Source organism: Heterodontus francisci, chromosome 24, assembly GCF_036365525.1.
Source record: "Heterodontus francisci isolate sHetFra1 chromosome 24, sHetFra1.hap1, whole genome shotgun sequence".
NCBI lineage: Eukaryota > Metazoa > Chordata > Chondrichthyes > Heterodontiformes > Heterodontidae > Heterodontus > Heterodontus francisci.
Window position 1 is genome coordinate 51,354,728 of NC_090394.1, and position 24,927 is coordinate 51,379,654.

The 24,927-nt window shown below is 43.7% G+C and overlaps 2 protein-coding genes across 4 annotated transcripts in view; one reads left to right on the forward strand and one right to left on the reverse strand.

The window, feature by feature from the left end:
- iqck (IQ motif containing K) overlaps positions 1–20,122 on the reverse strand; it is a 156,868-nt gene extending 136,746 nt beyond the window's left edge. The window contains exon 1 of the mRNA XM_068056166.1: positions 20,040–20,122. Coding sequence (XP_067912267.1) covers positions 20,040–20,109 — 70 coding nt within the window. The 5' untranslated portion in view covers positions 20,110–20,122. The remainder of the gene's footprint in view (positions 1–20,039) is intronic.
- A 51-nt stretch (positions 20,123–20,173) lies between these two features.
- The window catches only part of LOC137383389 (lysine-rich nucleolar protein 1-like), a 43,728-nt gene continuing 38,974 nt past the window's right edge, over positions 20,174–24,927 (forward strand). For all 3 annotated transcript variants that reach the window (XM_068056167.1, XM_068056170.1, XM_068056169.1), the window contains exon 1: positions 20,174–20,259. The gene's annotated coding sequence lies outside the window, so the exon portion shown is untranslated. The remainder of the gene's footprint in view (positions 20,260–24,927) is intronic.

A 24,927-nucleotide genomic window follows, 5' to 3' on the forward strand; every position in this document is an offset into this window, starting at 1 on the left:
ACCTCGTAGCTATTCCGTAACAATTGATCAATTAATTACAAGGATAGTTTATACTGCTGGGCAGATGAATTTTCCATGAACCAGGGTGTTTTTATTTAAAGAAACAGAAATTAAACATAAAATTTCAAAGGTTTGAGGAAAGAAATGTGTCCTTTCCCATCTGCAATTAAAGTAAATTGAAACTTTACCACCTTTGTTTTCAGGCTGGCACTTTTGAACTGAAAGGACTTTTAAGTTATGTTTATAGTATGCTACAGGTTTGAGATTGGCAAGTACAGAGTGCGATTCATAGCAACGAAGACCTTGTTTCATGGCCTGGCTGTAAACTGCACTCTCGCCATCGGGAAAATTACTCTCACATATGCACCAGAGCAATTGGTATAGGGACTCTTCAGATCTTCAGGCTTTCTGATTATTGTTTGGGTGCTCCTGCATTCCTACGTCAGACACACTCTACTTGTCCAATGCTCAGGCCAAGACAGAGCTAGGAAAAGTCAGTCCCTTCATGTTTTTACGGTGGTGGTGGAGCCTTCAGTTTCTTACAACATTTTGCTTAAGTGTATAAAGTGCTCAGAAGATCCAAGACAGAGATAAACTCAGCTCAATATGATGTATAAAACACCTCATAGTTGGGTACCAACTTATCTTCACTACTGTAATTCTTGCATTTCTGTGAAGTAAAACTGTATCACGTAAAGCGCGATTGAGTCATGCTCTCGCCTGCGAAAACTGCTCACTATTCCAGCATCATCCTGGAACACAAAGGTAACCTTTACTTTTCTCTGCCATAAACTGTCTTCTTAAACCCCTTACCCTGAACGTTAGGGGGAGATTTAAGAGAGATGTTCAAAATCATGAATGGTTTTCATAGAGTAAATAAGGAGAAACTGTTTCCAGTGGCAGAAGGGTCAGTAACCAGAAGTTACAGATTTAAAGAGATTGGCAAAAGAACAAGAGGCAACATGAGGATTTTTTTTTTTACATGGTGAGTTGTTGTGATCTGGAATGCACTGTCTAAAAGTGTGGTGGAAACAGATTCAATCTCGTAAGCCTCAAAACAGAACTGGATAAATACTCAAAAAAAATATGCAGGGCTACAGGGAAAGGGTGGGGGAGTGGGACTAGATGAGTTGCTCTTGCTGAGAGCCGGCACAGACATAATGGGCTGAATAACCTCCTTCTGTGCCGTAACCAGCTGCCTCTGCAGCTGATATAATATACCACCTTCTTGAACCACCACAGTCCGTGTGGTATAAATACATCCACAGTGCTGTTAGCTAGGAAGCTCCAGGATTTTGACCAACGATGATGATGTGAGGAGGGAGAGGAATGAGTGGAGCTGCAAAGCCTGTTGTTCTGAGGAGTGCTGTGCAGGAGGATGCTGGGAAAGGAAGAGCATGGGGCTTGGCACCTGAAAATATTATGCCACTCAACTTTCCTGCCCTCCTGAGGTCCTTGATCCTCTTGGTGCACTGTCTCCAGGTTGGAGGGACCACATTGCTAACTTCCTTGGCCTCCTCCATGCACACCTGCTTAGTTTGAGAAGCTGGCCTCTTCTTTCCATCTTTGTAAAAGATCACCTCACTACAGTCCCTCAGGCCTCACAGCAGGATCTTTAAGTAAGAATGAGAGACGTGGTGGTGGGGGAGGGGAGGGCAGCTTTCCCATGTCTCCTCTCCATCCCTGTGGTTTCTGCAGCCTCAGCAATCAGCTGAGCCTTTCTGACCCCTGCTTGGGTCCCTTTAATTAGAAATGACAGATTCTTGGGCTGAATTTTCCCCACGGAACTGGGAAACAGGAATCAGGATTGTTTTTGTCTCCAGTAGGAAACTGATTAAAGTCATGATTTTCACCGGGAGGAGCTAACTCAGATGGAAGTGGGTTCCCTGTCCAATTTGAGCCTGAAATGGAGGCGTTTCAGATTAAATGGGGGACTGATTTAGACTCCCCACAGCAGCCATCACTGAGGCTGCTGATTGTCATTCTGGAGAAATCTGCTGGGATTATGCCAAAGCCTTTCACAGAACCAGAGGGAATCGAGATGTCACAGGAGAGCAGGAGGCCTGGTACCCAGGGCAGGGCTACCCCTCAATTCACTGTTGCTGATCTGAATCTAATTTCAGAGGCCGTGAGGGAAAGGAGGGAGGTCCTCTTCCCAGAGGGTGGCAGGAGGATGCCACCACCCGAAACCAAGAGGCTTGGCTTCAGATTTCTGCCGGCATTGGTTTCAATGCCGTAAAAGGTTCAACAACCTCATACGTTCTGGCAAGGTGAGTGCAACTCCAAACCCTCTGGACAGGTCTCAGGGCTTACACCCTACAGCAGACATAGTATCTGAGGAGCCTCAGGGTGCATGTCGCTCCTCAACATGGGAGAGGTGTGTGCCCAGGCCACTTACTGACCCCTCAGAATGGTTCACAGCCATAATGATGATGAGGACTGGTCACCTCTGAGAAATGCAGCTCCTAATGGATAGGGGCAGATGAAACTGACCACAGAGGACAACAGTGCCTTATCTCACTCTCTTTTGTCTTTGTAGGAGAAAAGGGCACACAATGTCCAGGAGAGGGCCCAGACAGGAGGAGGGGTGCCATTCTTCTACTGCAACACCCCAATGTAGCAGACAGTGATGGAGATAGCCAACATTGTCAAAGAGGAGGCAAATGGGCCTGGTGAAATGGGAGCTCATGGTAGACCTGGTGATTGCAGAGGTCAAAGCAGTTATTAAAGGGGTGCAGTATTCTGTTGCGCACTGAATAACATTGGGTAGCCTCACCACTGCACTGGTTTCTACTTTCCTAGGCTAGCTCTCATCATCTCTTCTGGTGTCTCCCACAGGTTCTGATGTTCAACCCACAGCAGCCTTTACCCCTCCCTCTGCAGGCCCAGAGCAGCAAGGAGATGAAAAAGCACTGTCACACCTTGCAAGCACACCATCTACCATCGCAGATACTCTCACCTCGGTGGATCCTCATGAACGTTTAGATAGGGTGGCACTGGGCGAGCAGCATGGCAATAGCATGCAGGAGGAGGTACCAGATGCAGATGAGAGCAGTTCCCCCCCGGAGGAGATAGTATAGACACAGCCCCCCACTTAACTGGAAACAGATGCAGGGCCTCAGGAGTCACTGGATAGGAGGCTCTTCCTTGAACTACAGCAGGAGATGTGCTCCTGCATGTCAGAGTTCCCTGAAGGAGTACAGGGTCTTGGGCAGAAGTTAGAGGAGCCCATCCAGCTCATGTGCACCCAAGGCTATGAGCACATGCGCTCCTCCATAGAGTGGCCAACCTCTTGGACAGCCATATGGAGCATCACTCCGTGCAAGCAGGAATTATGCACGGACGTCCACAGGAAGCATGAGATTCTGGGTAGTGTGGACCAGTCAGTGGCGCTGGTCGCGCAAAGATGTTTGGAGGGGATGCCAGCTGCTCCCCAGCTAGTGTTTTCCTCCAGGCATCTAGAGTGCCCAGATGTCAGAGGAAGATGAGGGTGCCACCCATCATCCTCCTTGGCCCCTACGACTTAAAGACCATCTGTACAGCAGGGGGCACCTCTGACAGAGGTGCATGCATCTCAGCCGCAAGCAGAAACGGGTGAGCAGGCTGCCTCCACCTCCTCCAAGGCCATAAGGGAAGCACAGCCTAGGAGTGGCCCAGTGCGGAGGCCACCACATCGCAAAGATCACTAAATGGGTGACTGGGGTATGTTCTTACTGTTTCCCTTTGGTCTCTTTGTACTGCATAAATGACACTTTAAGTCACATGTCTGGGACTTCTTTTCTTGCGGCAATGACAAGAAAAGTGGTATAAAGTGGCGAAAGAGGCAACAGGAGTAGCCATGTTTTCAAGGAATATCCCTTGTCCCCTAGGATCCATCCATTCACTTTGGGGGTTGGAGTGAAGATCTGAGGCAGGGTGGACTGGCAGAGAATGAAGGAGGCATGTCAGCTGCCATGAAAGTGAACACACACATGGAGGAAGTTCTTTTTGTGGTCACAGACCAGTTGGACATTGAGGGACTGGAGCCCTTTCTATTGATGAATCTGATTGGTCTGGCAACAGGACAATGTGGCTGAAGGTGAGTGAAGTGCAAGCCAGGTGAAGTTGCTTCTAAGAAACTGGCAGTCAGTGACAGCACTCCCTCAGAGAAAAAGTGCTACGAACAGCAGCCTCTCACCTGGCCATGGCTGGAGCTCTTCAATTTCACTGATCAAAGCCTTCCCAGCTTGTCAGTTTCAGTGAAGAAACACACTCACTGCTGCACACATGCCTCATTCACACTGGCAAGCCTTTGACAGGTCAAGAAACAGTTGCTCTGGCAGTTAAAGCCAGAATTGAGGGTTAAAACAGTATTTAAAAGCCTTACCCAACAGCTGCACAGGATACCCCAGTCGCCTTCAATCCTGCCCAGGTCAAAACCAGAAGAGGGCAGGATGATGATGGGATCCAGATCCATTTCATTTTTGGGGGTTTAACTCTCCGCACGAACCCAAATCACATTGAACCACTGGAATCTAACAATTTAGTCAGTCAACCTCACCAAAAAACAGTTCTTTTCCACCACATTATAAATGTATCTTTCATTTTGTCTGAAAAATTCTAGGAACTTTACTTCAACTTGATCCTACCAAAAGCACAAGGCATAAAGTGGCAATGGGGAATGCTTGTTCAGGTTGAATTTTTATATTTCTGCTTAGGAAGAGGATATTAAGGTGATATTTTAGAGGTATACAGGATAGTTAAAGAAATTGAAAAGGTAAATTCAAAATATTACTTTAAATTGCAAGAGTAGGACAAGGGAACACAGGTTCAATATAGTGAAAGTAAAATTGAAGACTGATATGAAGAAGTACACAGCATTAATACACGGAATGGACCTACAGATATAGGAGTACTGAAAACAAAAATCCTAGTATCACTTAGATGACACATAGGGTCTAGATAGGTAAACTAGTTGGCCTAAATAGCATTCCTCATCAGGAATTATCTGACCATAATCAAAAATATAGTACCAACAGAATAGCTGAATGGAGAGATCCAGGTCTGTGAAATTTGCTGGAAAAAGGCATATTAGTATTAGAAAATTTTACAAGCAAAACTGAAAAATCCAAGGCTTTTCAGATATAAAAATCCATTTTATACTGCATCAGCTCAAGAAGTAAGTCATCTGTTATTAAATTTAAATCCCCAGTTAGATTTGTGAGAAAACAAAGAGAAAATTGGCAAAAGTATTACAATTCAAAATTTAAAACCCTCCATTTCGTAACTAGCGGTTGAACACCGTTAGTTCCATCCAACAAAACAGACTACAATATATTTAATTTAATTAAATAAATTAGCAAATTGCTATAGAAGGCTTTTTCTGGTTTCACAGAACCCTAGAGGTTTACAGAACAAAAAGGTGGCCATTCAGTCCATTGTGCTCTGTCGACTCTTTGAGAGCACTCCTAAACTTACTGCTCTACTCTTTCTTCAGATTCTTGTATCTTGCTTTGCTTGAATTATTGATCCAATTTTCACCTTAAAAGATGAAATAATGTCTACTTCAACCATTCCCTGCAGCAAAGCATTCCATGCTCCTACAACCCTCTGTGTAAAGAAATAAGTCTTAACTGCTCTCCTCATTCTCCATGACAAGCTTAAATTGATTGCCCCTTGTTATTGGCTCCTCAGAGGAAATAATCCTTCCCTTTTCATTCTATGAAAATCCCTCATAATTTTACAAACTTTTCTTTTTAATTTGTTCTTGGGATGTGGGCATCACTGGTAAGGCCAGCATTTATTGTCTATCCCTTCTTGCCCTTGAGAAAGTGGTGGCGAGCCAGTGATACAGTTCCAAGTCAGGATTGTGTGCGATTTTGAGAGAAACTTGCAAATGGAGGTGTCCCATGTGTTTGCTGCACTTGTTCTTCTAAGTGGTAGAGGTCAAGGGTTTGGAAAGTGTTGTCGAAGGAGGCTTGGCTAGTTGCTGCAGTGCATCTTGTAGATGTTATGCACTGCTGCCACTGTGCGCTGGTGGTGGAAGGAGTGAATTTTTAAGGTGGTGAATGGGGGTGCCAGTCAAACGCGCTGAATTGTCCTGGATGGTGTCGAGCTTCTTGAGCGTTGTTGGAATTGTACTCATCCAGGCAAATTGGGAATATCCTATCACACTGCTAACTTGTGCCTTGTAGATAGTGGACAGGCTTTAGACAGTCAGGTGGCAAGTTACTCACTGCAGAATTCCCAGCCTCTGACCTTTTTAACCTTCTCTTCTGTCCTCCAAAGCGAAATAGTCCCAGGCTTCAAGTCTCTCTTCATAACTATATTTTCCTCCTCCCTGGGCATCATCCTTGTGAATTTATGCTGTGTGCTGAATGTTGCCTTATTATGGGTGACCAAAATTCCAAACAAAGTGAGGCCTAACAAATGCTGTGTACAAATTTATCATTACTTCTTCCTCTCTTGTATTCCCAACCCCATTTATAAAATTCAAAATACTGCTGGCTTTTATTTAATAGTTTTATCCTTTTTAACATTTGGCAAGGCCAGCATATATTGCCCATCCCTAATTGCCCTCGAGAAGATCTTTCTATTTATCCACATTCTTCAGCACCTTTACATTGATTTATACACCCCAATCCTTAATTCTTCCTCAGAAATGGTCACATAAAATGCATATGCCACCCATCTGCCCATTCTACTATCCTAAATCTTCCTTAAATCGGTTTACACCCCACCTCACCATTGCCAAGCCACCTATTTTTGGGTCAATAAAATTTGAGACCCTGTTCCTCACATCTATGGACTTTATTTGAAATCTGCTGCATCAGATCCTGATTCATTTAAATAAGAACCTCATTGGCTTCAGGCAGCCATTCTTGCCGCATGGTCAGAAGCACAGGTTAAAACTAAAGACATGTGGTATGCTAAAGGGTAAATCACTCAGCCTATTTGAACTGCTCAACAGGCAGCTAGGGCTAAAATTGTCCTTTCTGTTTCATGTCAACAAACCAAATTTCTATCTGTGCTGTTACATTTCCTCTTATATCATACAGTTGCATTTTTCTAACAAGCCTCTTGTGCCAGGCAACTAATAAAATGCCTTCTGAAAATCCATACATTATAATTACTGCATTCAGTTTACCTATTCAGTCACTTCTTCAAAAGACTGTACTAAACTTTTCAAGCACAATTTGCAAATGCGTTAGGTGTCCTTGATTAATCCAAATGTTACCAGCTGCTCACTGTGTTTGGAATTATTACAGATTTTAAGAATTTGTCCATTACTGACTGTCAGGCAAACCCCCCCACCTGCCAAGACTGAGACACACATTATTTCACCACATGAACACTGAAACTTAAAATTGCAAGCCCCTGACTGGAAAGACATTTGCATAGTACCAGACAGTGTTGAAACAAAGGAACCAGTCCCTGCCCCAATACACAGGAGAGACCTAGTCAAACAAGTTAGTCACATGACCACCTGCTGGCTAACTAGGGGAGTTTTTAAAATTGGAAAAAGAATTTGAACTCAGAGCACCGTGTGCTCCTGGAACTGAAGCAGAACCCTCTCCTGTCTGCCTGCTCCCATCTGCTTCTCACAAACGGAATCTTGTGAAAACATGTGAACCTCAAACAGAGAAAAGGTTGAAGCAGAATACTGGGCCCCAACGAAACAGCAAGAATCACCTTCAAAAGGACTATACTGTGAGCTCGAAGCACAGTAACAAGATATTGCCTCAAACTATTTCTCTATCTTTTCTTCTCTTTTCTGTCACTATCTGCATGCGTATATCGCACGTGCATGCTAGCATGGGCGCGTCATAGATCTGTAGGCGTCAACTGTATTAGAGTTTAAGTCTAAGTTTTAATAAATTTCATTTTTCTCTTTTAAACCTGAGAAACCTGGTGTATTGGTTTCTTTGCCTTATAATTGGAAAGCTGTGAACAAGGATTCACAAAGGGGGAGCTCAAAACACAGTGTGTTTAAAAATTTAAACCCTGTTACAATAGGACCAGGTGAAGACAGTAACAGACCCTTAGACACCTTTCTCACCTGGTCATAACACTGATATTAGACTAATTAGTCTATTATTAGATGGTTTAGCCTTCTTCCTTCTTGAACAAAAGGAGTTCAATTGGCTTCCCCCCAGGGCCATGCACTATTTACATATTTAAAGACAAGCAGAAAGACAGTCCATTCAGCCCATCAGGTCGATGCCACCTTACTTCAACCCACCCTACTAATATATCCTTCTATCTATTTCTCCCTCCTGTACTTAACTAGCTTTTCCTTAAATGCTTTTATTTCCTCAACAATTCCATTTGGTAGGGAGCTCCACATTTTCACCACTTTCCGAATAAAGAAGTTTATCCTAAATTCTTTAGTGACTCTAATATTGTAATAATATTTATCTATTGTCACAGTTTGCATAAGCCAGAGTATTTTGTTAAGCTATTACAAATAGAGGTGCTGGTTTGGCAATCAATACATCTTTACAAATTCAGTTAAGTTCAATGTTTGCAGTATTCCTGATAACCCCAACTTTAGGCTGCAATTACTGACCTTAGGACCAGTAATTGCAAAATGCCAAGTCTCACCCAGTTCTACCTTGCACACATGCGCAGAACTTTGCTCCCCCAATGTTAGTTTTGAAAGAATAGGAGGAGTGGTCATCTGCTCAAAATATTTGTCCAGAAAACACAGCAGACTTGTTTAAAAAAATTCTCAAGGCAGTCATTTAAGCCCATCCCTAGTTACACGCAAAAGATGGTGATGGTCTTCCTTCTTGAACCACTGCAGTCCTTGTGGTGAAGGTGCTCCCACATTTCTGTTAGGTAGGGAGTTCCAGGACTTTATTTTTTATTCGTTCATGGGATATGGGAGTCACTGGCTAGGCCAGCATTTATTGCCCATCCCTAATTGCCCTGGAACTAAGTGGCTTGCTAGGCCATTTCAGAGGGCATTTAGGACTCAACCACTGGGTCTGGAATCACATGTAGGCCAGACCAGGTAAGGACAGCAGATTTCCTTCCCTAAAGGATATTAGTGAACCAGATGAGTTTTTACAACAATCGATAATGGTTTCATGGTCACCATTAGACTAGCTTTTTAATTCCAGATTTATTAATTGAATTCAAATTTCACCATCTATCGTGGTGGGATTTGAACCCATGTCCCCGGAGCATTAAAATAAAAGCAAAATACTGCGGATGCTGGAAATCTGAAACAAAAACAAGAAATGCTGGATTCACTCAGCAGGTCTGGCAGCATCTGTGGAAAGAGAAGCAGAGTTAACGTTTCGGGTCAGTGACCCTTCTTCGGAACTGACAAATATTAGAAAAGTCACAGATTATAAACAAGTGAGGTGGGGGTTGGGCAAGAGATAACAAAGGAGAAGGTGCAGATTGGACCAGGCCACATAGCTGACCAAAAGGTCACAGAGCAAAGGCAAACAATATGTTAATGGTGTTTTGAAAGACAAAGCATTAGTACAGATTAGGTGTGAATATACTGAATATAGAACATCAGCAAGTGCAAACCTGAAGAAAAACAACCTGAAAAAAACAGTGGGTAAGCAAACTGAACAAACTAAGATGAAATGAAATAAGTGCAAAAAATGTAAAAAGGAATGCAAAAAAAAAAAAGGAAGAAAAAATAACTAAAAATGACTAAAAATGAAAGTAAAGTGGGGGGCTGTCATGCTCTGAAATTATTGAACTCAATGTTCAGTCCGGCAGGCTGTAGTGTGCCTAATCGGTAGATGAGATGCTGTTCCTCGAGCTTGCGTTGATGTTCACTGGAACACTGCAGCAATCCCAGGACAGAGATGTGAGCATGAGAGCAGGGGGGAGTGTTGAAATGGCAAGCAACCGGAAGCTCAGGGTCCTGCTTGCGGACTGAGCGGAGATGTTCCGCAAAGCGGTCACCCAGTCTGCGCTTGGTCTCCCCAATGTAGAGGAGACCACACTGTGAGCAGCGAATACAGTATACTACATTGAAAGAAGCCTCCGGGCTCACTTCTTTGACCAGGAGTCCTCCCCCCGACCAGCAGACCCATTCACCCGCCTCCAGCATTCTCCCTCTACCTGGACCCCTCACCCTGGCCTCTTACCCGCTCTTGATCTCTTCATTGAAAACTGTCGGCGAGACATTGGTCGTCTCAATTTCTCTGCCCCCCTCACTCACTCTAACCTGTCCCCCTCTGAACTTGAGGCACTCCGTTCTCTCAGGTCTAACCCCGACATGGTCATCAAACCTGCAGACAAGGGTGGTGCTGTTGTTGTATGGCGTACCGACCTCTACCTTGCAGAAGCTCAACGCCAACTCACAGACACCTCTTCCTACCTCCCTCTGGACCATGACCCCACCACCGAACATCAAGCCACCGTCCAAAGGACTGTCACTGACCTCATCTCCTCTGGAGATCTTCCCTCTACAGCTTCCAACCTCATAGTCCCGCAACCCCGGACAGCCCGCTTCTATCTCCTTCCCAAAATCCACAAACGGGACTGTCCCGGCAGACCCATTGTGTCAGCCTGCTCCTGCCCAACTGAACTTATTTCTTCCTATCTAGACTCTATCTTTTCTCCGCTGGTGCAGTCTCTTCCCACCTACATCCGTGACTCTTCTGACGCCCTACGTCATTTTGACAATTTCCAGTTTCCTGGTCCCAACCGCCTCCTCTTCACTATGGACGTCCAATCGCTCTACACCTCCATCCCCCACCAGGATGGTTTGAGGGCTCTCCGCTTCTTCCTGGAACAGAGGCCCAACCAGTCCCCATCCACCACCACTCTCCTCCGCCTGGCTGAACTTGTTCTCACATTGAACAACTTCTCCTTCAACTCCACGCACTTCCTTCAAGTAAAAGGTGTCGCTATGGGTACCCGCATGGGTCCTAGTTATGCCTGTCTTTTTGTGGGATATGTCGAGCATTCTTTGTTCCAGTCCTACTCAGGCCCCCTCCCCCAACTCTTTTTCCGGTACATTGATGACTGTATCGGTGCCGTTTCCTGCTCCCGCCCCGAACTCGAAAACTTTATCAACTTTGCTTCCAATTTCCACCCTTCTCTCACCTTTACATGGTCCATCTCTGACACTTCCCTTCCCTTCCTCGACTTCTCTGTCTCCATCTCTGGGGATAGGTTGTCTACCAATATCCATTATAAGCCCACTGACTCCCACAGCTACCTCGACTACACTTCTTCACACCCTACCTCCTGTAAGGACTCCATTCCATTCTCCCAGTTTCTCCGTCTCCGACGCATCTGCTCTGATGATGCTACCTTCCATGACGGTGCTTCTGATATGACCTCCTTTTTCCTCAACCGAGGATTTCCCCCCACTGTGGTTGACAGGGCCCTCAACCGTGTCCGACCCATTCCCCGCACCTCTACCCTCACCCCTTCCCCTCCCTCCCAGAACCGTGACAGGGTTCCCCTTGTCCTCACTTTTCATCCCACCAGCCTCCATATCCAAAGGATCATCCTCCGCCATTTTCGCCACCTCCAGCGTGATGCCACTACCAGTCGCATCTTCCCCTCCCTTCCCCTGTCAGCATTCCGAAGGGATCGTTCCCTCCGCGACACCCTGGTCCACTCCTCCATTACCCCCACCACCTCGTCCCCGTCCCAGGGCACCTTCCCTTGCAATCGCAGGAGATGTAATACCTGCCCATTTACCTCCTCTCTCCTCACTATCCCAGGCCCCAAACACTCCTTTCAGGTGAAGCAGCGATTTACTTGTACTTCTTTCAATGTAGTATACTGTATTCGCTGCTCACAGTGTGGTCTCCTCTACATTGGGGAGACCAAGCGCAGACTGGGTGACCGCTTTGCGGAACATCTCCGCTCAGTCCGCAAGCAGGACCCTGAGCTTCCGGTTGCTTGCCATTTCAACACTCCCCCCTGCTCTCATGCTCACATCTCTGTCCTGGGATTGCTGCAGTGTTCCAGTGAACATCAACGCAAGCTCGAGGAACAGCATCTCATCTACCGATTAGGCACACTACAGCCTGCCGGACTGAACATTGAGTTCAATAATTTCAGAGCATGACAGCCCCCCACTTTACTTTCATTTTTAGTCATTTTTAGTTATTTTTTCTTCCTTTTTTTTTTGCATTCCTTTTTACATTTTTTGCATTTATTTCATTTCATCTTAGTTTGTTCAGTTTGCTTACCCACTGTTTTTTTCAGGTTGTTTTTCTTCAGGTTTGCACTTGCTGATGTTCTATATTCAGTATATTCACACCTAATCTGTACTAATGCTTTGTCTTTCAAAACACCATTAACATATTGTTTGCCTTTGCTCTGTGACCTTTTGGTCAGCTATGTGGCCTGGTCCAATCTGCACCTTCTCCTTTGTTATCTCTTGCCCAACCCCCACCTCACTTGTTTATAATCTGTGACTTTTCTAATATTTGTCAGTTCCGAAGAAGGGTCACTGACCCGAAACGTTAACTCTGCTTCTCTTTCCACAGATGCTGCCAGACCTGCTGAGTGAATCCAGCATTTCTTGTTTTTGTCCCCAGAGCATTAGCCTGGGGCTCTGGGTTATTAGTCTAGTGACATTACCACTATGCCACCATCTCCCCTTTGACCCAGTGTTAATTAAGCAATGGCAATATCAGAATATGTAAGATTTGGAGTGGAACTTGGGAGATGATGACGACTTTTTGCCCTGTTCTTCCAGCCGGTGGAAGTCACAGGTTTGGAATGTGCTATCGAAGAAACCATGGAAAGAGGTGGCTGGAGAGCTGGTGGATGCATTGGTGGTCATCTTCCAAAATTCTATAAATTCTGGAATGGTTCCTGCAGATTGGAAGGGAACAAAATGTAACCCCACTATTTAAGAAAGGAGGGAGAGAGTAAACAGTGAACTATGGACTTGTTAGCCTGGCATCAGTATTAGGGAAAATGCTAGAATCTATTATAAAGGATGTGATAACTGGACATTTAGAAAATAATCGTAGGATTGGGCAGAGTCAACATGTATTTATGAAAGGGAAATCATATTTGACAAATCTGTTTTTTGAGGATGTAACTAGCAGAATGGATAAGGGGGAACCAGTGGATGTGGTGTATTTGGATTTTCAGAAGGCTTTATATAAGATCCAACACAGGAGGTTAGTAAGCAAAATTAGAGCACGTGGCATTGGGGGTGATACAAAGTAATGGATTGAGAATTGGTTAACGGACAGAAACAGGTCATTCTCATGTTGGCAAGCTGTGACTAGTGGGGTACTTGTGCTTGGGCCCCACCTATTCACATTCTATATCAATGATTTGGATGTGGGGATCAATGCAAGTTTGCTCATGACACAAAACTAGGTGGGAATGTGAGTTGTGAGGAAGATGCAAAGAGGCTTCAAGAGGATTTAGACAGGCTAAGTGAGTGGGCAAGAACATGGCAGATAGAATATAATGAGGAAAAATGTGAAGTTCTCCACTTTGGTAGGTAAAACAGAAATGCAGAGTATTTCTTAAATGGTGAGAGATTGGGAAGTCTTGATATCCAAAGGGACCTGGGTGTCCTTGTTCTAAGCTAAAGCCAACATGCAGGTGCAGCAAGCAATTAGAAGGCAAATGGTATGTTGGTCTTTACTGCAAGATGATTTGAGTACAGGAATAAAAAAAATCACTGCAATTGCATAGGGCCTTGGTGAGACCACAACTGGAGTACTGTGTACAGTTTTGGTCGCCTTACCTAAGGAAGGATATACTTGCCATAGAGGGAGTGCAATGAAGGTTCACCAGACTGATCCTTGGGATGGCGGGATTGTCCTATGAGGAGAGATTGAGGAGTCTGGGCCTATATTCTCCAGAGAGTTTAGATGAATGAGAGGTGATCTCATTGAGGCATATAAGATTCTTACAGGGCTCGACAGGGTAGATGCAGGAAGGATGTTTCCCCTGGCTGGGAGGTCTAGAGGCAGGGGACACAGTCTCAGAATAAGAGGTAGGCCATTTAAAACTGAGATGAAGAGTAATTTCTTCACTCAGAGGGTGGTGAATCTTTGGAATTCTTTACCCCAGAGGGCTGTGGAGGTTCAGTCATTGAGTATGTTCAAGACAGATATCGATAGATTTCTAGATATTAAAGATATCAAGGGATATGGGGATAGTGTGGGAAAATGGCATTGAGATAGAAGATCAGCCGTGATCTGGTTGAATGGCAGGGCAGGCTCGAGGGGCTGAATGGCCTACTCCTATTTCCGAAATTATTGCAGTGCATACTGTAGATAGAGCACACAAAGCGCAGCACTGAGTGGCAGCAGCAGCAATAAATAAAGCAGGAGATAAAGCTCCCAGACACACAGAATGTGGACTTGAGCGGTGACACCATCAATAAATAAAGTCATGGCTGCTGGACACACAGAGCGTGGACCTGAGCAGCAGCAACAGCAATAAATAAAGTGGGAGACAAGGTTCCCAGACACACAGAGGATAGACCTGAGTGGCAGCAGTGTAATATGAAGCGAAAAAAAATTCAAGGAGTGATATCACAGGAGAACAGGTAGGTGATTAGTTGGCGAGTATTAATGTTGTCTTTATTTCTCCAAGTGAGTGCAGTGGTTTAAAGTAAGAAATTTAGTTAATAGCCTAATAGGTTTTTAAGTTTGGCAAGTTTTAAGTTTGGTACGTTTAAGTAGGCTTTAGTGCAAGTAAGTCTTGTGTTTTATTTAAATTAACCTCCTATAAAATAAACTGACATCAGTACAAGGGAGGCAGCTGATTAGTGAGTGGTTGGTTTATTTATTTAAATCTTAAGTTTATTTCTGTTAAGTCAGTTAATAGACAAATAAATAGAGGCATGGCAGGGCACCTCAGTCCCATTCGATGCACCTCCTAGTCTACACTGAAACTCCAGGAAACTTCTCTTGTCCTGGACAATCAAATGTCTAGAAAGTGTTGTCAGCTGGAGGAGCTCCAACTCTGGGTTTTGGAGCTTGAGCAGAAGCTGGCAACATGGTGGTGCATCTGCAAGGCTGAAAGCTATGTGGATAGCACGTATCCGTATGTGATCAACCCGCAGTTTAAGGGTTTCCAGGCATAGAGGGAATGGATGACCACCGGTTAAGGAGGACTAGACAGGTAGGGCAGGAGTGCATCTCGCTCTCCAACCAATATTCAGTTCTGAATACCAGTGAGAGTGCTGGTTCTTATGGGGACTGCAGCCAGAGCCAAGCTGTATAGGGGAGCAGGAAGAAGATTGGGAAAGAAATAGTGAAAGGGGATTCTATAGTTAGGGGAACAGACAGGTGTTTCTGTGGACTCAGACATGAATCCAGGTTGGTATGTTGCCTCCCTGGTGCCAGGGTCATGGATGTCTATGAGCGGCTGCAGAGCGCTCTGAAGTGGGGAGGGGTGGACAACCAGCGGTTATGGTCCATATTGGTACCAACAACATAGGTAGAAAGAGAAATCGGGCTCTACAGGCAGATTTTAGGGAGCAAGGAAAGAAACTAGCAAGCAGGACTTCAAAAAGTAGTAATCTCCGGATTACTGCCAGTGCCACATGCTAGTGCGTATAGAAATAGGAGGATCGAGCAGATGAATGCACAGCTGGAGAGTTAGTGCAGGAAGCAGGACATTAGATACCTGGGACATTCGGTCCCGTTCTGGGAGAGGTAGGACCATACAGGCCTAACAGATTGCACCTCAGCAGACCAATATCCTTGTGAGATAGTTTGCTAGTGCTATTGAGGGTGGTTTAAACTGAGGTGGCAGAGGGATGGGAACCAGTATGTAACATTAGAGAGGAAAAATAAGCTGCACAAAGAATTTGGAGAGACATATAGCACTAGACTAAGAAATAGAAAGGTATTAGTTAGGGTCAGTGTAAGAAGGGATGTAATAAGTTCTAAATTAGGTTTACAATGCATGTTTGTGAACACACGGAGCGTGGCAAATAAGGTTGGTAAACTGCAGCCACAGATAGCCAAGTGGGAATATGATGTTGTGGCGATAATAGAGACCTGGCTCAAAAAAGGGCAGGACTGGGTACTAAATATTCCTGGATACAAGGAAGGAACAAAAGGAGGAGGGGTGGCAGGATTGATTAAGGAGAATTTCACAGTGCTGGAGAGAGAGGATGTCCTAGAGGGGTCAAGGACAGAATCTATTTAGTTAGAGCGAAGAAAGAATAGAGATACTATTACACTACTAGGCTACAGGCCACCAACTAGTGGGAAAGATAAAGAGGAACAAATTTGCAAGGGAGGTACAGAGAGGTGCAAAAACTATAGAGTAGTTATAATGGGGACTTTACTTATCCTAATATAGACTGGAAAAGTAATAGTGTAAAGGGCAGAGAAGGGGAAGAGTTTCTGAAATGTCTTCTGGAGAATTTTCTACATCAGTATGCTTCCGGCGCAAGGAGGAAGGGGCATTGTTGGATCCGGTTCTGGGGAATGAGGTGGGTCAAGTGGTTCAGGTGTCAGTAGGGGAACAGTTCGGGGACAGGGTTCATAGTAGAATAAGGTTTAGGTTAGATATGGAAAAGGACAAAGAGCAATCCAGAGCAAAAATAATCAATTGGAGGAGGCCAATTTCAGTGGGGTGAAAATGGATCTAACCCAGGTAAATTAGAAACAAAGATTGGTGGGCAAAACTATAATGGAATAATGGGCTGCCCTTAAAGAGGAGATGGTTCGGGTACAGTTGAGCAACATTCCCCTGAAGGGGAAAGGTAGGATAAACAAAGCCAGAATGTCCTGGATAATGAAAGAGATTGGGAATAAGATGAAGCAGAAAAAGGGTGCAATGATAGATGTCAGGTTGATAGTACAAGTGTGCACCAGGCTGAATATAGAAAAGTTCAAAGGGAAAGTGAAATGCAAAGGATGCAAAGAGAGGGTATGATATAAGACAGGCAGCTAACATGAAAGGGAATCCAAAAATCTTTTATAGACATATAAAAATTAAAAAGGTAGTAGAAGAGGTGGCACTGATTAGGGACTGAAAAGGAGACCTATGCATGGAGGCAGCGGGCAAGGTTGAGGTACTAAATGTGTAGTTTGCATCTGTCTTTGCAAAGGAAGGTGCTGCTGCCAAAGTCAAAGTGAAAGATGAGGTAGTTAAGACACTGGATGGACTAAAAAATTGATAAAGAGGAGGTATTAGAAAGGCTAGCTCCAAGTAAAGTTGATAAATCACCAGGACTGGATCAAATGCATCCAAGGATACTGAGGGAAGTAAGGGTGGAAAAAGCAGAGGCATTCATGTTATTGAGTCTTGATGTGTAAAATGAGTTCTATACAGCTTGTGTTTGTGTTTTTGAGGCAGTCCTGATTTGAGGCCTGGGGGTTTCCAGGTTCTGGGAGTCAAACCCAGGTTAGACAAACTAACAGTCCGGTGACTGAGAACAAACAAGCAGCTTTTTTGTTTTAAACCAACGACATGTGCCTGGAGGTTTTAGTTTCAATTTGTCAAGAAAACACTACAGAGTGTTAAGCTAACCAAAAGATGTGTGTGTTTTTAAAAAGGCTTCCAGAGTTGTGAAGGACTGTGCAGTTGCTTTTTTAAGGAAGCAGACTACAAAGCAACAGTTTGGATGCCAGCAAAGACGCCTGGACTGAAAGCTGACCATTGATGAATGACTTGTGGTAGCTGTCTTCAGTGACTGAAAGAGTTATCCATGAAGTTACACCAGGACTGTTGTGCGAAAAACCACAGAGGTTCCGGAAGGTGTGCAGTTTTGGCGGCGATGAAATTGGTGGGGTTCGGATTACAGAGAAACTGCCATCGAGTGAAAACCGTGCCTGCCTCTTGGGGAGACAGGATCTGGAGATTTACTTGAAATGTTCAGATACCCGAGGGACTTTGGGACTGTTCAACGCTACTTTGCTGATAGAACTGCCAAAGGACTTGGAAGGACTACCTTTGTTGCACCTGCTAATTAATGTGTAACCTTTGAGATTATATATATATATATACTGACCACCTCCAGGCGCGTATCCATTGTCTCTCGAGATAAGGAGGCCCAAAAGAAAAGAATATATATATATATATATATATATATATATATATATATATATAGATACAGACAGACCAACCACAATTTAACTGTTAGTTTATGTTTAATTTTTGTTGGTTTTTGGTTTGAGTGTTAAAGTAAAATTTATAGAAGTGAAATCTTGTTGCTTTCCTAAATTGGAGTATGTTGGTGGATTCGATTCTTTTGGTTTGTTGGTGGTCTCCATGGGAATTATAACACTGGACATAAGCTTCCAATCATCCTTAGGTACAGGGGTGGTGCCAGAGGACTGGAGCATTGCAAATGTTACATCCTTGTTCAAACAAGGGTCTAAGGATAAGCCCAGCAACTACAGGCCAGTCAGTTTAACCTCAGTGGTAGGAAAGCTTCCAGAAACAATAATCCAGGACAGTCACTTGGACAAATGTGGATGAATTAAGGAAAGCCAGTTTGGATTTGTTAAGGGCAAATCGTGTTTTTTTGATGAGGTAGCAAAGAGATTTGATCATGGTTGATGTGGTGTACATGGACTTCCAAAAGACATTTGATAAAGTGCCACATAAAATGTTTGTTAGCAAAAATCAAAGCTCAAGGAATAAAAGAGTAAATTGGCAGCATGGATATGAAGTTGGCTCAGTGACAGGAAGCAGAAAGTAGTGGTGAACAGTTGTTTCTCAGACTGGAGGAAGGTATATAGTGGGGTTAGGACCACTGCTTTTCCAGATAGTGATTAATGACCTAGACTTGGTGTACAGGGCACATTTTCAAAATATACAGATGACACAAAACTTGGAAGTATTATGAATTAGGAAGGATAGTGATAGACTTCAAGAGGATCTAGACAGACTGGTGGAATTGGCAGACACATGGCAGATGAAAATTAGTGCAAAGATGTGTGAGGTGATGCATTTTGGTAGGAAGAATGAGGAAAGGCAATATAAGATAAAGGATATAATTCTAAAGGAGGTGCAGGAGCAGAGGGACCCTGGGGGTATATGTGAACAAATCTTTAGTTGGCAGCGCAGGTTGAGAATGCCGTTAATGCTATGGGGTCCTGGACTTTATAAATAAAGGCATTGAGCACAAAAAGGAAGTTATGGTGAACATTTATAAAACATTGGTTTGGCCTCAACTGAAGTATTGTGTTCAATTCTGAGCACCACACTCCAGGAAGAAAGTGAAGGCATTTGAGAGGGTGTAAAAAAGATGGAGAATGGTTCCAGGGATGAGGGACTTGAGTTATATGTATAGATTGGAGAAGCTGGAGTTGTTCTCCTCAGAGAAGAGAAGGTTGAGAGGAGATTTAAGGGGTCTGGACAGATCGGGAGAAATTGGTCAAAAACCAGAGGACACCAATTTAAGGTGAATGGCAAAAGAACCAAAGGCAACATGAGGAAAAAATGCAGCAAATGGTTAGGACCTGGAATGCACTGCCTGAGAGTGTGGTGGAGGCAGATTCAATTGTGTCTTTCAAAAGGGAATTGGATAATTATCTGAATGGAAACAATTTGCAGGGCGACAGGGAAAAGGCAGTGGAGTGGGATGAGCGGAGTTGTTCTTGCAGTGCGGCAGCCAATGATTCCAGACAAGTGGATAATACGCCTAATTTTTGCCTTGTTGGTGGTGGAGTCTTTGGGAAGTCTGGAGCTGAGAAATATCTAGCCTCTGTCCTGCTCTGACAGCCATTGCATTTCTTTTTTTAATGAAAGAAGGGCTTCTCAGTATCCTCGAGTGTTAAGTCCCTATAGTAACAGCCTCCCGGTAGGGATTCACACAGCTTGACTAATGTCCCAACAATTTTGCATAGGGTCTGCAATACATCACCCTGGCAAGTGCCTTAAACAACCTTAGCAGACGATGCATCGATAGCGAAGGGTAGATAAACCCAACATTGGAATAAAGAGCTTTGCAGCGGCACATTAAATGGAATTTGTTAGCGCAATCCCCTGGGATCCTCGCGTTACATTGACAGACATAAACACATCGCGCCATGTCCATGCCAATTGAGCGGAAGACAATCATCGCTAAAAGCCGTGGGCAAAGGCCGGAGCCTCCCGCCATCCGCTCACACTTCTACCTGCGCAGATTTCCTCCCACAAGTTCTTCTCTGCTCGTTTGCCGATCAGCTTGGCCATTGTTGGCTGCATCGGTTGCTAGGACACAACTGCAATTCCCCACAATGCAACGGAAGAGCGAGAGTTTCACCTCCGGGGTCATCGAGCAGTGTCTCTTCACGTGTGTGGATGTGGGGCGCGCGGGAAGGCCTGAGGTTTATTCTCATTTACTCGGTGCCACAGGTGAGAGTTGTTTAGGGTTCCCAATTGTCACGGAAAGAGGTTGATTGACGGATTTAACTGTAAAAGTGTTGTTCGGTATCAGTTCGTTTTGGAAATGTTCTAGCTGTGAGAATAAGTGCTGTAGGTTCACGTTTGTAGGAAACAGCATTGTGGATAAAGTTATCTATTCTTTATCGGAATAGTTTTTGAATGATTGAAATCGGTGAGTGGTGGTTGCTTTCTTCGCTGTGTTTATCTCTTAAAATACCTAGGTGTAGTGATTACAATAAAGCAATATAATGAAACAACAAAGGCTTGCATTTATATAGCGCCTTTCACGACCACCAGACATCTCAAAGCACTTTACAGCCAATAAAGTACTTTTGAAGTGCAGTCACTGTTGTAATGTAAGAAACATGGCAGCCGATTTGTGCACAACAGGCTCCTGCAAACAGAAAGGTGATAAAGACTGGATGATCTGTTTTAATGGTGTTGGTTGATCGATAAATATTGGCCAAAAATGGGGGATAACTCCACTGCTCTTTGCAATGATGTCATGGGAACTTTTAGATCCACCTGAGAGAACAAATGGAGCCTCAATTTAGCATCTCATCTGCAAGATAGTACCACCAACAGTGCAGCACTCCCTCAGTGCTGTGCTAGTCTGTTGGTTTTGATTTTTGCTCTTAAGTCCTAGAGTGGGACTTGAACCCACAATCTTCTGATTCGGATGTGAGTGCCACCGACTGAGCTACAGTTGGCACACTAATGGTGTGAAATGTTGATATTTTTCTAAGAAATACTAAGGTTTTGATCATGATAGTAAGATACAATTGGTATATATGAGAATTCATAATATAAATCTAAAAGATCTTTCATACTTGGAATATTTGTCTCAGCATAAAAATAACTATACCATCATTTCCCCCCCCCCCCCCCCCACAAAACTTAGTTTGAAGTAATCATAGTCAGTTTCTGTTTTAGACTTTCCGTTATGTAACAAACAACATGACCTGTACTGTTGCATAACAATTGTGTTCTTGTTTATAATCATTTGTGTCATTCTGTATAAACTCCCAAGGCTGATCCTAGTTCCAAACGGAAGTTTGTTTGACAAATGATGCAAAAGCATTCAGATATCAAATGTGAAATCTAGGAACTAGAAGTTGTTATTCTGTCTCAGTTAATGTTTTGAGTGGTAGTAGAACCCATTTCTACTTTACAAGTAAACTGATGCAGAGGTGAATAAATTGTTCTGTCATTTGCAGTATGACACAAATTGACACTCATCTCACAATCTTTACTTTGGAATTAAAGCAGATATATTTTCTAAAACCGAGCCAATTTGAAGAAATCCCTCTCTTCTTCTTAGGCAGGCTCTCTGGAATGAGGATATATTTCTTCCACTCCAGGGTTGTGGGTTCTTAGGTGACTGAAAAGTCCAATTCTGGATCCGCACACAGGCGTGGCAGGTGGTGTTTGAAGTGAGTGGAGTGAGTGGATGGGATGCTCGAATTTCCGAATGCTGTTTTCGCTTGGTCGCTGCCTGGGCATGTCAACATTGTTCGAATTGACTGGCACCTTCACAAATGCTTCTCCATTTTGGGTGGTCTCGGACAAGAGATTCCCACGAATCAGTGAAGATGGCACTTTTTTCAGGGAGGCTTTAAGGACATCCTAATAGCGTTTCCTCTGCCCTCCTGTTAGTCTCTTGCTGTGACAGAGCTCAGAGTCGAAAGTTTGTTTTGGGAGTCTTGTGTCAGGCATGTGGACGATGTGGCCTGTTTAGCATAACTGACTAGCCATGACCAATGTCTCAATAGTGGGGGTGTTGACCTGAGAGAACACACTGATATTGGAGGGCCTATCAAGCCGCTGAATTTGCAGGATTTTGGGGAGGTGCCACTGGGGATATCTTTCCAGGGCTTTGAGATGTCTGCTGTACAGTGTCCATGCTTCCAACGCATATAGGAGGGCAGGTAACACTGCGGCCCTGTAGACCATGAGCTTGGTGCCAGATTTTAGGTCTTTGTCATCAAACACTCTTTTCCTCAGACGACGGAGGCTGCGCTGGCACACTGGAAGCGATACTGAGTTTCACTGTCAATGTCAGCTCTTGCCGAGAGGAGGCTCCCAAGGTATGAGAAGTAATCCACATTGACCAGTGGTTTGCCATAGATCTTGGGATGAAGTCCATCAGGACCCAGGCATTTATCAGCCTGCAGATCCAACAATTTGCTCGGTACCACTTCCCTGGTGATTGTAATTTTCTTGAGTTCCTCCCTCCCTTCCATTTACTGATTTACAGCTATTTCTGGGATGTTACTTGTATCCTCTGTAATGAAGACTGATGCAAAGACCTGCTGAATTCATCTGTCCTTATTTTCCCTTATTAATTCCCCAGACTCACTTTCTATCGGACCAAAGCTCACTTTGTTAACTTTTCTTTTTTAAATGTCTATAGAAACTCTTACTATCTGTTTTTATATTTCTATCTAGCTTTCTCTCATTCTCTAATTTTTCCCTCCTTATCAATCTTTTTAGTCATTGTTTGCTGTTCTTTATATTCTGTCCAATTGTCTGACCTGCCACCCATATTTGCGCAATGATATGCTTTTTCATTAAGTCTGATACTATCTTTAACTTTTTTAGTTAACCACGGATAGTGAGTCCTCCCCTTGGAATTTTTCTTTCTCGTTGGAATGTATCTATTCTGTATATTCTGAAATATCACCTTAAATATTTGCCACTGCATCTCTATTGACCTATGCTTTAACCTAATTTGCCAGTTCACTTTAGCTAGCTTTGCTTTCATGCCCTCATAATTGCCCCTATTTTAGTTTAAAATACTAGCCTTGGATCCATTCTTCTCTCCCTCAAGCTGAATGTAAAATTCAATCATATTCTGATCGCTGCTACCTAGGGCGCCTTCGCTATGAGGTCATCAGTTAATCCTATCACGTTGCAGAATACCAGGCCTAGTATTGCCTGCTCTCTGGCTCCAGACTTGCTGTTCTAAGAAACTATCCTGAAAACATTCTGTGAGCTCCTATCTCGGCTACCTTTGCCCATCTGATTTTACCAGTCTGTATGTAGATTTAACATCCCCCATGAGTATCGCCATAGCTTTCTGACAAACTTTGATTATTTCTTACTTTATACACTCTCCTACCTTGTGTTTACTGTTAGAGGGCCTGTACACCACTCCCACAAGTGACTTCTTGCCTTTGTCATTTCTCATCTCTGCCCAAACCGCTTCTACATTCTGGAGCCACCCCTCCACCTTTTTTTCTAGCTTTCTGTCCTTCCTAAATGTCATGTACCCTTCAATATTCAGTTCCAAATCTATGTCATCCTGCAGCCATATCCCTAATGGCTATCAGATATTTATTTCTATTTACACTATCAGTTTATCTGTTTTGTTTCGAATGCTTTGTTTCAGATACAGAGCCTTCAGTTTTGTCTTTTTATTATTTTCGTAACATCGAGCCTTGACTCTTAGATTTCTACTCTCTATCCCTTCCTGTCATGGTCTGTTTATCATTTCCCATATTAATACCTTTCTCTCTTGCCTTGTCTCTGCTCTTTGATTTACCACATCTTCCCAAATTTGATCCCTTGTCCCCATTATTTAGTTTCAAAGCAAAAGACTTATTTGCTTATCAAGGCAAAGCACATACATGGAAATCTTCCAGCATCAAGAACCATTATTATGAGAAATTAATTCTTGCTGTCCATCACTTGTTGTCATGGGTCACCTTATAAACTCTTTCAGATCTTTGACGGTGCCAGCTTGATCTGTTCAAGCCCCACTCCAGGACTTAACCTAATAAAGTAGGTTAACATTCAAGTACAGTAGATCCTTGGGAATTTCTGTATTAGTGGAGGATCTGTTCTGTGAGAAATTATATGAAGGCCCCATCTGCCTGCTTATGTGGATATCAGAAATCTCCTGATACTGCTTGAGAAACAGGAGGTTATCCAAGTGGGATGTTGGCGTTTTGAGGGATCTTGGTCTAAGCAAAAGGCTCCCATGTTTATTTATAGAACAAACGTCGGGGGGAATTTTAACTTCAACGATAGTGTAAAATGAGCAATAGGGAATGATCATCCATTATCCACTCCTCCCAATTTGCCCTCCATTGACCTCAGTGAAAGTTGGGCATGGTGTATATTGGGCAGATAATTTGATATTGTCTGAAGTTAAAATTGTCTCCAAGCTGTAAAATGCTTTGAGATTGGAAAAAATGCGACATAAATACACATCATTCATGCATTTTCAGCATTTTGAGGAAGGATAAACTTTTAAAATAAAGGATTTAAAATAATTTGGAATGGGTTCCAGGGTGAAGCACTGGAGAGGGGAAGCAAGGTGCAGAGTGAACTGGGAGAAACAAACTGCATGCGAATATATGATAATTCAGAAATAGGACGGATCAGATGCGGTGGGAGATGAGGATTGGTTTGGAGTGCATCTATGTAAATGCACAGAACATGGCAAACAAAGTTGGTGAGCTGCAGGCACAATTATGAAATGGGATTACAATAAGAATCATAGAATACAGTCGTCGTATGGTTACAGCAGAGAAGGAGGCCATTTGGCCCATCGTGTCCATGCCAGCGTGCTCTCAGAGCTACTCCGCTAGTCCCACATTCCTGCCTTTTCCCGGTAGTCCTGCAATTATTATT